The 14,127-nt window shown below is 46.2% G+C and overlaps 2 protein-coding genes across 2 annotated transcripts in view; one reads left to right on the top strand and one right to left on the bottom strand.

Moving 5' to 3' along the window:
* Window positions 1-3,643: 3,643 nt before the first annotated feature.
* On the top strand, window positions 3,644-7,990 carry C17H11orf68 (chromosome 17 C11orf68 homolog). Its single transcript, XM_058160280.1, has 2 exons — window positions 3,644-3,901; window positions 6,853-7,990. Exon 2 carries the CDS (start codon window positions 6,868-6,870, stop codon window positions 7,603-7,605), a length of 738 nt encoding a protein of 245 aa, XP_058016263.1. The 5' UTR covers window positions 3,644-3,901; window positions 6,853-6,867; the 3' UTR covers window positions 7,606-7,990.
* A 1,874-nt stretch (window positions 7,991-9,864) lies between these two features.
* Window positions 9,865-14,127, bottom strand: part of RELA (RELA proto-oncogene, NF-kB subunit) — a 29,288-nt gene continuing 25,025 nt past the window's right edge. Inside the window, exon 11 of the mRNA XM_058160267.1 lies at window positions 9,865-12,665. Coding sequence (XP_058016250.1) covers window positions 12,073-12,665 — 593 coding nt within the window. The 3' untranslated portion in view covers window positions 9,865-12,072. The remainder of the gene's footprint in view (window positions 12,666-14,127) is intronic.

The raw sequence follows: 14,127 nt of genomic DNA, 5'->3' as shown, positions 1-14,127 counted from the left end.
CCTCCGCGCGGTCCTAGCGCCGCCCAGTTCTCTCCCTACGCAGGAAGGCGGCCCCCGGAGGGGAGGGGAGGGGAGGGGGCGCCACGCCATTCCCCCCCCCTTCCTCTGCAGGCGAAGGATGGGGGGGGGAGGGAGAATGGAATGCCTCCTCTAAGCATGTGCAGACGGCCTGGGGAGCAAGCGCCTGGAAAAACCTGGCCTTGCATTAGTCCAGATGACAGAATGACAAGAGTTGGAAGGGGTCCTTGGAGGTCTTCTAGTCCAACCCCTCCTTCTCCTCAGAGTAATAAAGAGTTGGAAGGGGTCCTTGGAGGTCTTCTAGTCCAACCCCTCCTTCTCCTCAGAGTAATAAAGAGTTGGAAGGGGTCCTTGGAGGTCTTCTAGTCCAACCCCTCCTTCTCCTCAGAGTAATAAGAGTTGGAAGGGGTCCTTGGAGGTCTTCTAGTCCAACCCCTCCTTCTCCTCAGAGTAATAAAGAGTTGGAAGGGGTCCTTGGAGGTCTTCTAGTCCAACCCCTCCTTCTCCTCAGAGTAATAAAGAGTTGGAAGGGGCCTTGGAGGTCTTCTAGTCCAACCCCTCCTTCTCCTCAGAGTAATAAAGAGTTGGAAGGGGCCTTGGAGGTCGTCTAGTCCAACCCCTCTGCTCTCCTTGTCCTCCTCCATTCTCAGAATAATATGTTGGAAGAAATATCCATCTGGGTTCAGTTCCAAGTGGGGACAAAAGACACTGGAAACATGGAGGCTGCTTGGAAAGATGGTTTAATGGTGGCCAGGATCACATGGCTTGAGATCCTGAACAGAAAAGGGCTGAGATCCTGTGTGCTCCCTGGTTTTATGCTTTTTCTGAGCTTTGAACTTTCTGGGGCACAGGAAGAGTACCCTGATTGGTTGTCAGATTCCCAGGGGGTGGGGGGTCTTAGCTAGCCTTGCTGGCTGATGTAATCTTCCCAGGTGCCATGTGGTGAGTTTCAGTTGCGAGATGGGTTCTATTATGATGCAGATGATGGTTGACAAAGGTGGGGGGAGATGAGTGAGCTTAGCTGAGGCTTTAATGGCCCATTGACAAAGGTGGGGGGGGGGAGTCAGGAAGCTGCTTTGTCTTTAAAACATGTTTCTCCATTTCTCATTCAGGGAGATATATTCTGCCTTTTAAATATTTTCTAAAATATTTCATTCTTCTAGGAGGGGGGTGGGTGCTAAATTCCTACAAATAAGAGTTGGAAGGGACTTTGGAGGTCTTCTAGTCCAACCCCTCTGCTCTCCTTCTCATCCTTCTCAGAATAAGAAAGAATTGGAAGGGACCTTGGAGGTCTTCTAGTCCAACCCTCTGCTCAAGCAGGAGATTCTATACCATTTCAGAGAAACGGTTGTCCAATTGAAAACCTCCAGTTGTTGAAAACCCACAACTTCTGGTGGCAAGCTGTTCCGCTGGTTAATTGTCCTGGCTGTGGACAGGACAATTAACCAGACAGGAAGTTTCAGGTTGCTTCTCTCCTTGATTAGTTTCCATCCGTTGCTCCTTGTCCTGCCTTGAGGTGTTTTGGATATGTTGGTTTGGATATGTTGGTTTGGTACAAAAGGAGTAACATGGGTTTTGGAGCAAACGTTGGTTGGGTCTTTGCGATCCTTTGAGCTGGTGTGAGCTTTGATCCAACCTTGCAACTTTAATATAGGAGGACTCCCAGAATTCTGTAGCCAGCATGGAAAATGTGAAATGTTGTTTGCTTACAGACGTTTACACAGGTAGTCCTTGACTTATAACAGTTCATTTAGTGACAGCTCAAAGTTAAAATGGCACTGGAGTGATTTATGACCGTTTTTCACAGTTACAACCTTTCCAGCATCCCCATGCTCCTGTGATAAAAATTCAGCCACTTGGCAACTGGTTCATACTTATGATGGTTGCAGCATCCCGAGGTCATGTGATCCCTTTTTGCGACCTTCTGAAAAGCAGGGGAAGCTGGATTCACTTAACACCCAGGTTACTAACTTATCAACTGCAGTGATTCACTTAACAACTGAGGCAAAAAAGGTCGTAGAATGGGGCAAAACTCACATAACAATGTCTCACTTAACAGCAGAAATTTTGGGCTCATTTGTGGCCGTACGTTGAGGACTACTTATATTAATTAACATGTCACTCTGAAAGAATAGAATAGAATTTTTTATTAGCCAAGTGTGATTGGACACACAAGGAATTTGTCTTGGTGCATATGCTCTCAGTGTACGTAAAAAGAAAAGATACATTCGTCAAGTATCATCAGGTACAACACTTAATGATAGTCCTAGGGTACAAATAAGCAATCAGGAAACAATATCAATGTAAATCGTAAGGATACAAACAACAAAGTTACAGTCATACAGTCATAAGTGGGAGGAGATGGGCGATGGGAACAATGAGAAGATTAATAGTAGTGCAGATGTAGTGAATAGTTTGACAGTGTTGAGGGAATTATTTGTTTAGCAGAGTGATGGCGTTCAGGAAGAAACTGTTCTTGTGTCTAGTTGTTCTGGTGTGCAGTGCTTTGTAGCGTCGTTTTGAGGGTAGGAGTTGAAATAATTTATATCCAGGATGTGAAGGGTGTGTAAATATTTTCCCAGCCCTCTTTTTGACTCGTGCAGTATACAGGTCCTCAATGGAAGGCAGGTTGGTAGCAATTGTTTTTTTGGGTCAGAAATCATCCATGGCTCAAAAACATCCAAGACCATGCATCATTTTCATCGTTAATGTAATCGGGTGATATCTTCTTTTTCTATTTCTATTACAATTTGAGTGTTCAGCATTAACTCTTCAATCAGTTAATAGCCAGGGAATACATTTGCACAGTATATTATGCTTAGCTGATTTTTTAACTAGGTTAGATATTTTGGGGGTGCTTAGCACATTCAAATTGAAATTAATACAGTGACTTTAGAAAATGGGGTAATTTGATAACTAAGTCAACTATTGTGTGAAGCTAGGGTAGTGAGAATGTGCTGTTATAATAGAATTGTCCAATTTACATTTATATAATTATATTTTTACTCATATTATTTTTTCCAGGAAGATACGTTATATAGCCTTTTGCTGGCTGCCCAGAGCAGAGAAATAAGGAATTTTTACAGATTTTAACCTATCATTTTCCAATCATAGCAACTTTTAAGAAGTATGACCAGGGAATTCTGGGAGTTGAAGTTCACATTTCTTAAAAGTGGCTATACTGTCGTAGGGAAACAGTTGCATCATCGTGAACTCCGCTTTTCCGTCACTTCCGTTGTGAAACGGAAGTGTCTCCCTCCTCTCCCCGTGGAAACAGATGGATGGGTAGCGTGGGTAGGGTGTGTCAAATCCTAGAGCGGGCGACGCTTTCAAGCGCCCATAGAGAATGATGACCAAAATGGCGACGATCGGCTCGACGGGGCCTTCTCCTTCCCCTTCTTTTATGCTCGGCCGAAGTGGATAATTGTTAAATATGCAAATTAATAATGAGAAGCATCAACATAAGTAATGCTTAGAGGAAATAGAAGTAATATGATGAAAGCAGCAGGCTAGAAGTAATAAAAAGAGGACAAAGTAGCGCAGGCCTCACTTCCGTTCCTTAGGTTTTCCGGTCCCACAACTATATCAGTCCCCCCATCCGCTTCCGTGGTGTGCCTGTGCGTTTTTTCATTTGCTCCGGGCTGTTGCGACGGTAACGGGAGGCCGAGTTGTGGAAGACGAAGCCGGGTTTGGGGTGCTAAGGTGGGGGTGGGGGGGAGGTTGTTCGGTTCCCCTCCACTCGTGGGCCGGCCTGAAAATAGAAGGTGGGTGTGTGTGTGAATAGAAATGGGTCCTCACCAATGGCGACCGTCGTAATCCCGTAATTTTGCCGTAAAGCCGTGGGAGTCTCCTGTCCGCTTTGCCTCAACCACAACCCTGCAAGGTAGGACGGTGCCATATCCCCGCTCTGGCTGTGTTTTTTTTTTAATTTTTCTATGACTTTTCTCGTGCCCAAAAGCTGCAAGAGAGCGAAGGGGTGTGTGTGGGGGGGGCGAGGGCTTGTCTGAGGGAACAAGAAATGAGAAAAAAATATATATATTTTCATGTTTTGTAAGGCTCTTAAAGGACCTGATAAATACGTTCCCAAGCTGGTGCCTGGGAGATTTGAGGCCTTAATACGACCATAATTGTTCAATGTATTAAAGTATTTAGTGAATTAACTTAATGTTAATGAATTAAATGCATGAGGTCTCCCAAAAATAGTACTAATGCCTAAAGTCTCCTAAGAATAATAATGAAAGTATTACATATTTTATTATTATTATATTTTAGGCATTAGTACTATTGTTGGGAGACCTCATGTATTTAATTCATTGACATTAAGTTAATGTAAAATTGCCTAGTGTCCCAATGTAGTACTAATAATAAATATTCAATGTTTTACTATTATTAGGAGTTTTTAGGCATTAGTACTATTGTTGGGAGACCATGTATTTAATTCAATGACATCATTAATGTAAAATTGCCTAAAGTCTTCCAACATAGTAGTAATGCCTAAAATCTAATAATAATAATATATTTAATACTTTACTATTATTAGATTTTACGCATTAGTACTATTGTTGGGGGCCGTCATGTATTTAATTCATTAACATTATGTTAATGTAAAATAGCCTAAAGGCTCCCAACAATGGTACTAATGCCTAAAGTCTAATAATAATAATAAATAATAATAATAATCAAGTATTTAATAATTTACTATTATTGGGAGACTTTAGGGAATTTTACAGGTAGACCTCGATTTACAACAGTTTGTTTAGTGACTGCTTGAGGTGACAACGGCACTGAAAAAAGTGACTTATGACCGTTTTTCAAACTTATGACCACTGCAGTAAGATTCGGATGTTGGACAACTCATTCATATTTACGACGATGACAGAGTCCCGGGGTCACGTGATCTCCTTTTGCAATCTTCTGACGAGCTAAATCCATGGGGAAGTCAGATTCACTTAACAACCATGTTACTAACTTAACTGCAGTGATCCACTTAACGGCAGTAGGCAGTATTTCTTGTTAGTTGCAAAGTCGTGTCCGACCCATCGCGACCCCATGGACAACGTTCCTCCAGTCCATTTAAGCTCATTATTATTATTATAATTATACAATTATTAGACTAGGCATTATTAGTGTTATTGGGAGACTTTTGGCATTATTAGAAGACTTTAGACGTTATTTTCGTTAATATAACCAAATATTAGGTGTTACTTTTAGGAGTGTAGGCATTATTACTGTTATTATAGGAAGACTAAGCATTACTAGACTAAACATTGTTACTATTATTACTGAGAAACTTGGCGAAACGTACTACTAGTATTAGGAAACTCAATATTATTACTATTGTTGGAAGGCTTTAGCTGTTTATTATTGTTGGAAAACCTTGGGTATTTTTATTAGTAGATTAGTAGGATTACTACTATATACTATATACGATAGCATATTGGGATACTAAACATTACTAGTACTATTGTTTGGATTATTTAGTCATTCCTATTATAATTAGGAGTCGTTATGCATTACTACTATTATTGAAAAGCCTTAGGTATTTTACTATTAAAATTAAGACACTTTAAAAAGGTAAAGATAAAGGTTCCCCTCGCACATATGTGCTAGTCATTCCTGACTCTAGGGGGCGGTGCTCATCTCCGTTTCAAAACCAAAGAGCCAGCGCTGTCCAAAGACATCTCCATGGTCATGTGGCCGGCATGACTCAACGCCAAAGGTGCACGGAACGCTGTACCCTTCCCACCAAAGGTGGTCCCTGTTTTTCTACTTGCATTTTTAGGTGCTTTCAAACTGCTAGTTTGGCAGAAGCTGGGAGAAGTCACAGGAGGTCACCTCGTTACGCGGCAGCACTAGGGATTCGAACAGCTGAACTGCCTTTCCGTCGGCAAGCTCAGTGTCTTAGCTTATCTATATATCCTAAAACTCTCAGGCCCATTCATTTGAATGGCATCTATTTTTCTACAATATTACCCCCTTCAAAAGGTTTTACAGCAGCTTTCTGCCAATAGGTGTCCCGTTGATATTTTTGATCTCCAATCTTATATCAGTCCAGCCTATAAGTCTAGTTCTCTAAGGCTCGCTCTTTCTTCTTCTTTCTAGAAATTGCTGCTCCTACATTTTCTGTAATTTAAGTTTTACAGACACTTATGGATTGCCCAGCAATTCTAAACTACTGAAATCCTGATCTTACTCCCTAATTCCATACTGGGCCCAACTATAGATTGATCTTGGCTGTGAATGCAACTTTAAGATGATTGTCTCCAATTATCTGTCCCTTGGGAGCAAATGGGGAAGGTGACCTCAGGATGCAACCTGGTTTAAAATAGGAGTGCACAGTGGGCTGTGGAAACCCAGGTTAAATATAGGTAGTCCTCCACTTATGACCACAATTGAGCTCAACATTTCTGTTGCTAAGTGAGACATTTGCTAAGTGAGCTTTGCCCCGTTTTACGATCCTCCTTGCCACAGTTGTTAAGTGAATCCTCGGAGATTAAATTGGTAACACGGTTATTAAGTGAATCCGGCTGGCCTCCCCATTGATTTTGCTCATCAGAAGGTCTCAAAAAGTCGATCATGTGAACTCCGGGATGCCATAAATACGAGTCGGTTGTCAAGTATCTAAATTTTAATCACATGTCCATGAATATATTGCAATGGTGGTAAGTTGTGAAAAACGGTCATGACACTTTTGAAGTGCTGTTGTAACTTCGAATGGTCACTAAACGAATTGTAAGTCAAGGACGACCTGCAGAAAGTGCCAATTTCGACTTGGCTCCCAGATGTGGCCTGAAGTGCCTTGATCCCTTCCTGGTTTGACATTTCCCCCCTCAGGTGCCTTGCCGAACCATGGCTAGCCAGCATGACGAGATGGGAAAAGATGGGAGTTTTGCCAGCGAGGATCTGGCTGCCGAAGCCATGGCCGCAGACATGGACTCCTGGGTGGTCTTTGACGCCCGCAAGACCCCCAAGGCTGAATTTGAGGAATGGCTCCAGACTTACCAGCCGTCTCGCGTCTCTCGTTATGGCAACCCGGAGTGCAACACCGAGCCGGTGGGCTGGATTGCCATCTACGGCCCTAGCTTCTGTCCGGAATCCGGCGACGTCGTAGGCCTTCAAGAGGATTGGGAACGTTTACAACTTAGCGGGCGCCACGTGACTTTTGAATCCATCAAGGAGCTGGCCCTTAACCGGCGTGTCCTGACCGGCAAGTGGCTGATGCATCTGGACAGCGGCTTCAAAGTGGACCACGCTTGGTGCGGCATCGCCCGGGCAGTCCTCGAAGGACGTGTCAGGGTGGCTAAGGTGAGCCCCTGCTGCCCCGACTCGGACCGCAAGCACGTGATCTGCGTGTACACCGACGACTTCACCAACGAAGAGGAAGTGCTGTTGGCCGATTCCGTGATCCGGGCCACGGGGATCAAGTGCCTCTTATCTTACAAGCCCGATGCTTACACCTACCTGGGCATCTACCGTGACAACCGTTGGCATCTGTGCCCCACCATTTACGAAAGCCGGTTCGATTTGGAATGCGTCCCCCGTCGCTCCCGCATCCTTAACAAGGTCAGCAACAGCGAAGTGACTTAAAACCCTCGTTCCTTGAACGCGCGAGACTCGCAGAGGGAACCGCACCAAGGCTGGGGACTACAAATCTCATCGTGCAGTGTTGACTCTCTTTTACTCGAGAGGAGGAAGATTTGCCCGATGCAGGTGGGCTGCGTCGATGGGATTTCTGCCTCCGTCACAGGGCGCTTCGTTCTGGCCGAGCCAGGTGTTTTTTTGTGTGTGTGTGACACGGGTGGCCATCCGCATTTACCACTAGACTGCTAAAAACTCTGCGTGCTGCAATTTGATTTATTGCAAAAAGGGGCCGAACAAATAATCCCTACCCATTTTTTTTTCGGCACACAAACAGTAGAAAGATTTGATTTGCTGCTGTCTCTTAATGTCTGCCCATCTAGGGAATTTGGGGGGGGGGGCGGGGAGATAATCAGAACCCGAAGGCAGAATCAAAGAAGGAATTGGGGGTGGGGGTGAGGAAAATAGTTTTGATGGGAGGCCTGAAATGGAAACTTTAGGCAAAGAGGGCGGTTATTTTTTTCTTTCCGGTCTTTCGCTCAGAAGTCGTTGAATTTTATTTTATTTTTTATTTTTTTGTGGTTCTTGGCTGCATTCACCTGTAACTAGACTGAAAATAAACGGCATTCTCTTCCCCACCTTCCCTCTTTCTCTGAAGGGTTTGCTTTTTGGGGAGTTTAAAGACGACCCCAAGTTCGAGAAAAGCACCTTTGAGGGTGAATCCAGATTGTAAAAGGTTTGGGGAAAGTTCTGAACGCTTGGGTGTCAGAAAGTGCCCTTGGGCTGTTTCAGGAGCAGAGAGAAGGCAGGGGCCCTGGTGTTATGCAGGGAGGGAACATAAAAGCTTTCTTGAATTATCAGCTTTTAATGGGCTGAAGAGGGTAAACAAACTAAACGTTGAAGTGGAAATTTGGTCTATTTGACTATCGCAGCTCTGCTATATTCAGCAGGTGGCTCTAGAGCAGGGTTTTCGCAAACATGGCAATTTTTAAGAGGGGTGAACTTCAACTCCCAGAATCCCCCAGCCAGCATGTTTTAAGATGGGTGGACTAAAACTCCCAGAATCCCCCAGCCAGCCTGCTTTAAGATGGGTGTACTTCAACTCCCAGAATTCCCCAGCCAGCATGCTTTAAGATGGGTGGACTAAAACTCCCGGAATCCCCCAGCCAGCCTGCTTTAAGATGGGTGGACTAAAACTCCTAGAATCCCCCAGCCAGCCTGCTTTAAGATGGGTGTACTTCAACTCCCAGAATTCCCTAGCCAGCATGTTTTAAGATGGGTGGACTAAAACTCCAGAATCCCCCAGCAAACCTGCTTTAAGATGGGTGGACTAAAACTCCCAGAATCCCCCAGCAAACCTGCTTTAAGATGGGTGTACTTCAACTCCCAGAATCCCCCAGCCAGCATGTTTTAAGATGGGTGGACTAAAACTCCCAGAATCCCCCAGCAAACCTGCTTTAAGATGGGTGGACTAAAACTCCCAGAATTCCCCAGCCAGCATGCTTTAAGATGGGTGGACTAAAACTCCCAGAATCCCCCAGCCAGCATGCTTTAAGATGGGTGTGCTTCAACTCCCAGAATCCCCCAGCCAGCATGCTTTAAAATGGGTGTGCTTCAACTCCCAGAATTCCCCAGCCAGCATGTTTTAAGATGGGTGGACTAAAACTCCCAGAATCCCCCAGCCAGCATGCTTTAAGATGGGTGTGCTTCAACTCCCAGAATTCCCCAGCCAGCATGCTTTAAGATGGGTGTGCTTCAACTCCCAGAATCCCCCAGCCAGCATGCTTTAAAATGGGTGGACTAAAACTCCCAGAATCCCCCAGCCAGCATGCTTTAAGATGGGTGTGCTTCAACTCCCAGAATCTCCTAACCAACCAGCAGGCTTCTGGGAGTTTGAAGGCCAAGCATACAGGTAGAGGACATCTTTCTTGTCACAATTGTTTAATGAACTGCTGCAGTTGTAACCCAGTTAAGTGACACTGGATTCCCCATTGACTTTGCTTGTCAGAAGGTCACAAAAAGGTGATCACAGGATCCCTGCATCCTGCAACCACCATCAATACAGGCCAGTTGCCGTTGTCTCAATTTTGATCACATGACCATGGGGGGGGATGATGTAACGGTCGTAAGTGTGAAAAACAAGTCATAAGTCACTTCTCCCCCCTCCCATTCCCCCGTTCTTGTAATTCTGAACGGTCACAAGCCAAGAAGTACCTGTAAAACTTTGGGGTAACCCACTCAGCCGAATCACACACCTTACTACATATGAACGCTGAGCCTTTAGTTTATTAGAAGAACCTGCTACAGTGAGGAGAAGGCAAAATAAGTATGTTCAATTTACGTTCAAAGCAAAGAAACGCATTGCAAAAGTAACAGCAGGTTAACTACGTTTTAAACATCCACTCCCTTTTTTTTTTAATAAAAAAAAACAACGTTGCATAGTTCAAAACAGAATGAAGGCAGCAAGGTTGCGACAACAACTCCCCTTTATTTATTTATTTATTTTGCACCCTGCGGGACTGAGATGCGGGACCCCATCAGAAGCCCACAACTTAAGGCATCGTGGTTACTCTCCATCTGGCCTCTAAGCTGATTTAATTTTCCAACTCTCTTAATCGGATTTCCCCCCCTCCCCTCAAGCCAGAAAGCAGAAGGCAAGCAGGAAAAAAAAGCTGCTAAATCCCTTTTTTTGCGGAATGTCAGTTGCATTCAACACACGACCCCCTGATACGCTTCAGATTATTTTTGCTCGTGGCTTTGGGTGTTGTGTTTCGCCCAACCAGTAGATACATAATTAGGCGAACCTTGCTTTCCTTCTACAAAGCCAGTGCATGAAGTCCCTTTTAATTTTTCTTAATTGTGTCTGAGCCAGTTGAAAGATACTGAAGACTTGACTCAACTTCCGAATTCTTCCCTTTCTGGTCTAGTTTTGTGGCTGACCTAAATAACACACACACAAGAGCACACAGGCTTGCTCCACAGCAGGGGTCTCCAAATTTGGCAACTTTAAGACCTGTGGACTCCAACTCCCAGAAAAGCTGGCTGAGGAATTCTGGGAGTTGAAGTCCACGGGTCTTAAAAGTTGCCAAGGTTGGAGACCCCTGCTCCACAGCACACAAGTTGCAGAGCCCCAAAAAGAGCCATTTTCTGGTGGAACCGATCTCGTGCCTTTGGGTTTTTTAAAAACCATTAATTTAATGTGTTTTTCTTTTTTAAAAAAAGTTTTATCCCACTTGGTGGGGGAAGATTCCAGCATTTAAACCTGGCAAGTCGGAAAAGCTGCTACAGCGTTTTATAAGACACCAAAAACGAGTCTTTATACACAAAAGGTGCCCCTGATAAAACATTTCTGTGCCTTGCCAAAATATATATATATATATAAAACGGGCATTTCGTCAGTCCCATATGGGGTAATCCTCAAGTTACGACCACAATGGAGCAGAGCGAAGCTTCTGTGGTTAAGTGAAACCTGACGTGAAGTGAGGTTTTGTGTCCCATTTTACGGCCTTTCTTGCCACAGCTTGTTAAGTCAATCTGGCTCCGCCATTGACAGTAACGGTAACGGAGTTGGAGGGACCTTGGAGGTCATCTAGTCCAACCCCCCGCTGACGCAGGAGACCTGGACTAGGGATTCGAACCGCCGAACTGCCGACCTTTCTGATCGACGAGCTCGGCGTCTTAGCCACCGAGTCAGGTGGTCTTCATTTGTCAGGAGGTCGCAAAAGGGCATCACGTGACCCTGGGACACTGTGAACCGTCGTAAATACGAGTCGGTTGCCAAGCATTTGAATTTTTGGTCACGTGATCCTGGGGATTGCCACAACGGTCGTTAAGTGTGGAGAAACGATCCCAAGTGACATTGTTTTTCAGTGTCGTTGCAACTTTGGTCACTAAAACGAACTTGACTACCCGTAGCTGATGGCCGCTTTGTGAAAGGCAAGGGAATCCTGCAATTCTTTTTTCTTTTTTTTTTTTAAAAAAGTGGGACAACTTGGGCCAGCTGAGTTAGGAAAAAAAAGGCGAGGCTGGCGACGACAAAGCGGTATCTTATTTTGTTCTCAAACTTTAAACAGTATTTGAAAAAAAACGTCTTGGAACTCTGGGAAATTTGAGGCTTTTTTTTTTTTTAAAAAAAAGAACCACCACCGAGAACTTTTTTTAAAAGTTAAAAAAAAAAAAACAACTTTGCATTTTGATCGCCAAGTCGGAAGAGCCTCTGCTAAACTGGAAGGCGGAAAAACACGCAAAGGCACGTCACGCTCCCTTCCCATCTTCGTACTGTCAGCTCCCTGAAGAGGAAATGGGGTTTTTTTTGGAGGGGGGGGGGACAGAACATCCCGTCCAATCTGCAGAGGCCAAGCCCACCCCCAATCCTGTTTTGATGGCTGCCCCCTCCCTGCCACGTTTCCCCAAATAGAGCCCGAAGCACCCGTAGCCTGAAGAGCGAGCTGCGAGTCTCGGACCCGCCGGGAATCCTTACGAGTTGAGAAGCGAGTTCAAATCCAGGTCAACCATGGACGAAAAGCTGTCCTCGGCGGGAAGGGTCCCCAAAAGGCCGTTGAGGAAGCTGTTGTTGGTTGAATGGGCGGGGCCTCCGCCGTCCCCGTTGCCGCCGGGCTCCCCTCCCGCCCTCCGCTGGCTGACCAAGCGAGTGATCGATTCCGGGTAGGTCATCAGTGTCCCCTGGGTATCCGGCAGCGGGGCGGGGCCGGCCCCTTCGTTGAGGAGCTGCCGGAACTCGGTGGTGTTGATGCTATCCAGGCTGCTATAGGGAGCGTCATCCAAAAGGCCCCCCAAGGGATCCCCTTCAAAGTGGAGGTGCAGGAAGGCGTCGGCGATGCTGGTTTCGGTGTCCATGGAGGAAGGCGGCGCCTGCGAGGAGACGCCCAGGCACGACAAATCCTCCATGTTGACGGTGCTGAAGTTGGAGGCTGCGGCCATGGGATGCTGCGACGGGGTAGGGTGGCTGGACCCAACGAAGAAGCCGGCAGGCGGCTGAGCCATGACTTGCGGCTTCTGAATTGGGCGCATAGGCGAGTGGCTGGATGCTCCCAGAAAACCTGGCACGGCTGGAAGGAGAAGCAAGTAACAAGGTAAAGGTTTCCCTCGCACATACGTGCTAGTCATTGCCGACTCTAGGAGGCGGTGCTCATCTCCGTTTCGAAGCCGAAGAGCCAGCTCTGTCTGAAGACGTCTCCGTGGTCATGTGGCCAGCATGACTCAACGCCAAAGGCGCACAGAAAACGCTGTTCCCTTCCCACCAAAGGTGGTCCCTGTTTTTCTACTTGCATTTTTTATGGGCTTTCGAACTGCTAGGTTGGCAGAAGCTGGGACAAGTCACAGGAGCTCATTCATTACGCGGCAGCAGTAGGGATTCGAACCGCTGAACTGCCGACCTTTCGATTGACAAGCTCAGAGTCTTAGCCACTGAGCCACCGTGTTCCGGAGAAGCAAAGCATGGCTTAATAAAGAAACAGGGCCGTGGCCAAACCAAAAAGAGGCTTTCTCCAAAATTTGTGACCGGTTAAAGAGTTTCAGCGCCTTGCATGAGCAATGGCTGAACGTTGATCAGTGTGACCTTAATCAGAGAAAAGAGCCAGGCTAGGAAACGAGGCCCATTTGTGTCTTTCTTTCCTCCCCCAGCAGGAAAAGAGAACTGGGGAGAGAAAGAGGGAGAGAAAAAGAAAGAGAATACAGAATAACGGAGTTGGAAGGGACCTTGGAGGTCTTCTAGCCCAACCTGCTGCTCAAACAAGAGACCCGATAGCAGATGAGGGCTAACCTTTTTGCCATAGCATGCCAAAAGCGGGGAGAGTTGTGAGAGGGGGTGTTGCGTGTATGCTCACACCCATAATTCACACATGACCCCCTGCGCTCCCCCCGCTTCTGGCATGTGACGGCATGGTGGGCCCGTTTTTCACCCTCAAGAGCCTTTTCTAGGAGCCTGGGGAGGGCGAAAATGGCCTTCCCCACTCCCCCGACGAGACCTTCTGGAGGCCGGAAATAGCTCGTTTGCTGACTTCCGGTGGGACCGGAAGGCCTGTTTCTGGCCTCCGGAGGGCCTCCAGGCGGGTGAGGAAGGCCATTTTCACCCTCCCCAGGCTCCTAGAAAGGCTCTGGAGCCTGGGGAAGAACGAAAAACAGGCCTTTTTCACCACCACCACCACCACCCCCGGGTCCTCTAAAGGCCGGAAACAGCCTGTTTCCCTACTTCTGGTGAGTCAGAAGGCCCGAAAATCAGCTGAGCTCACATGCCATAGGTTCGCCATCATGGCTCTATGGCATTTTGGACCAATGGCTGTCCAAATCTCTTCTTAAAAACCTCCACTGATGGAGCATTTACAACTTCTGGAGGCAAGCCGTTCCACCGGTTAATTTGTTCTCACTGCTTAAAAGGGAGTGGGGCTTGCTTCTTCTTGCGCTAAATACGTACATTTTCTAAATAAATAAAAATAAATAATGCTGTTAAGCTAGTCGGGTCATGAAACATCTGCAAGAAAACAACCAAGGACCCCACAGTTCCATCTCCTG

Source organism: Ahaetulla prasina, chromosome 17 (assembly GCF_028640845.1).
Source record: "Ahaetulla prasina isolate Xishuangbanna chromosome 17, ASM2864084v1, whole genome shotgun sequence".
In the NCBI taxonomy this organism is placed as follows: Eukaryota; Metazoa; Chordata; class Lepidosauria; order Squamata; family Colubridae; genus Ahaetulla; species Ahaetulla prasina.
This window is presented reverse-complemented; position numbering and strand designations above follow the sequence as displayed.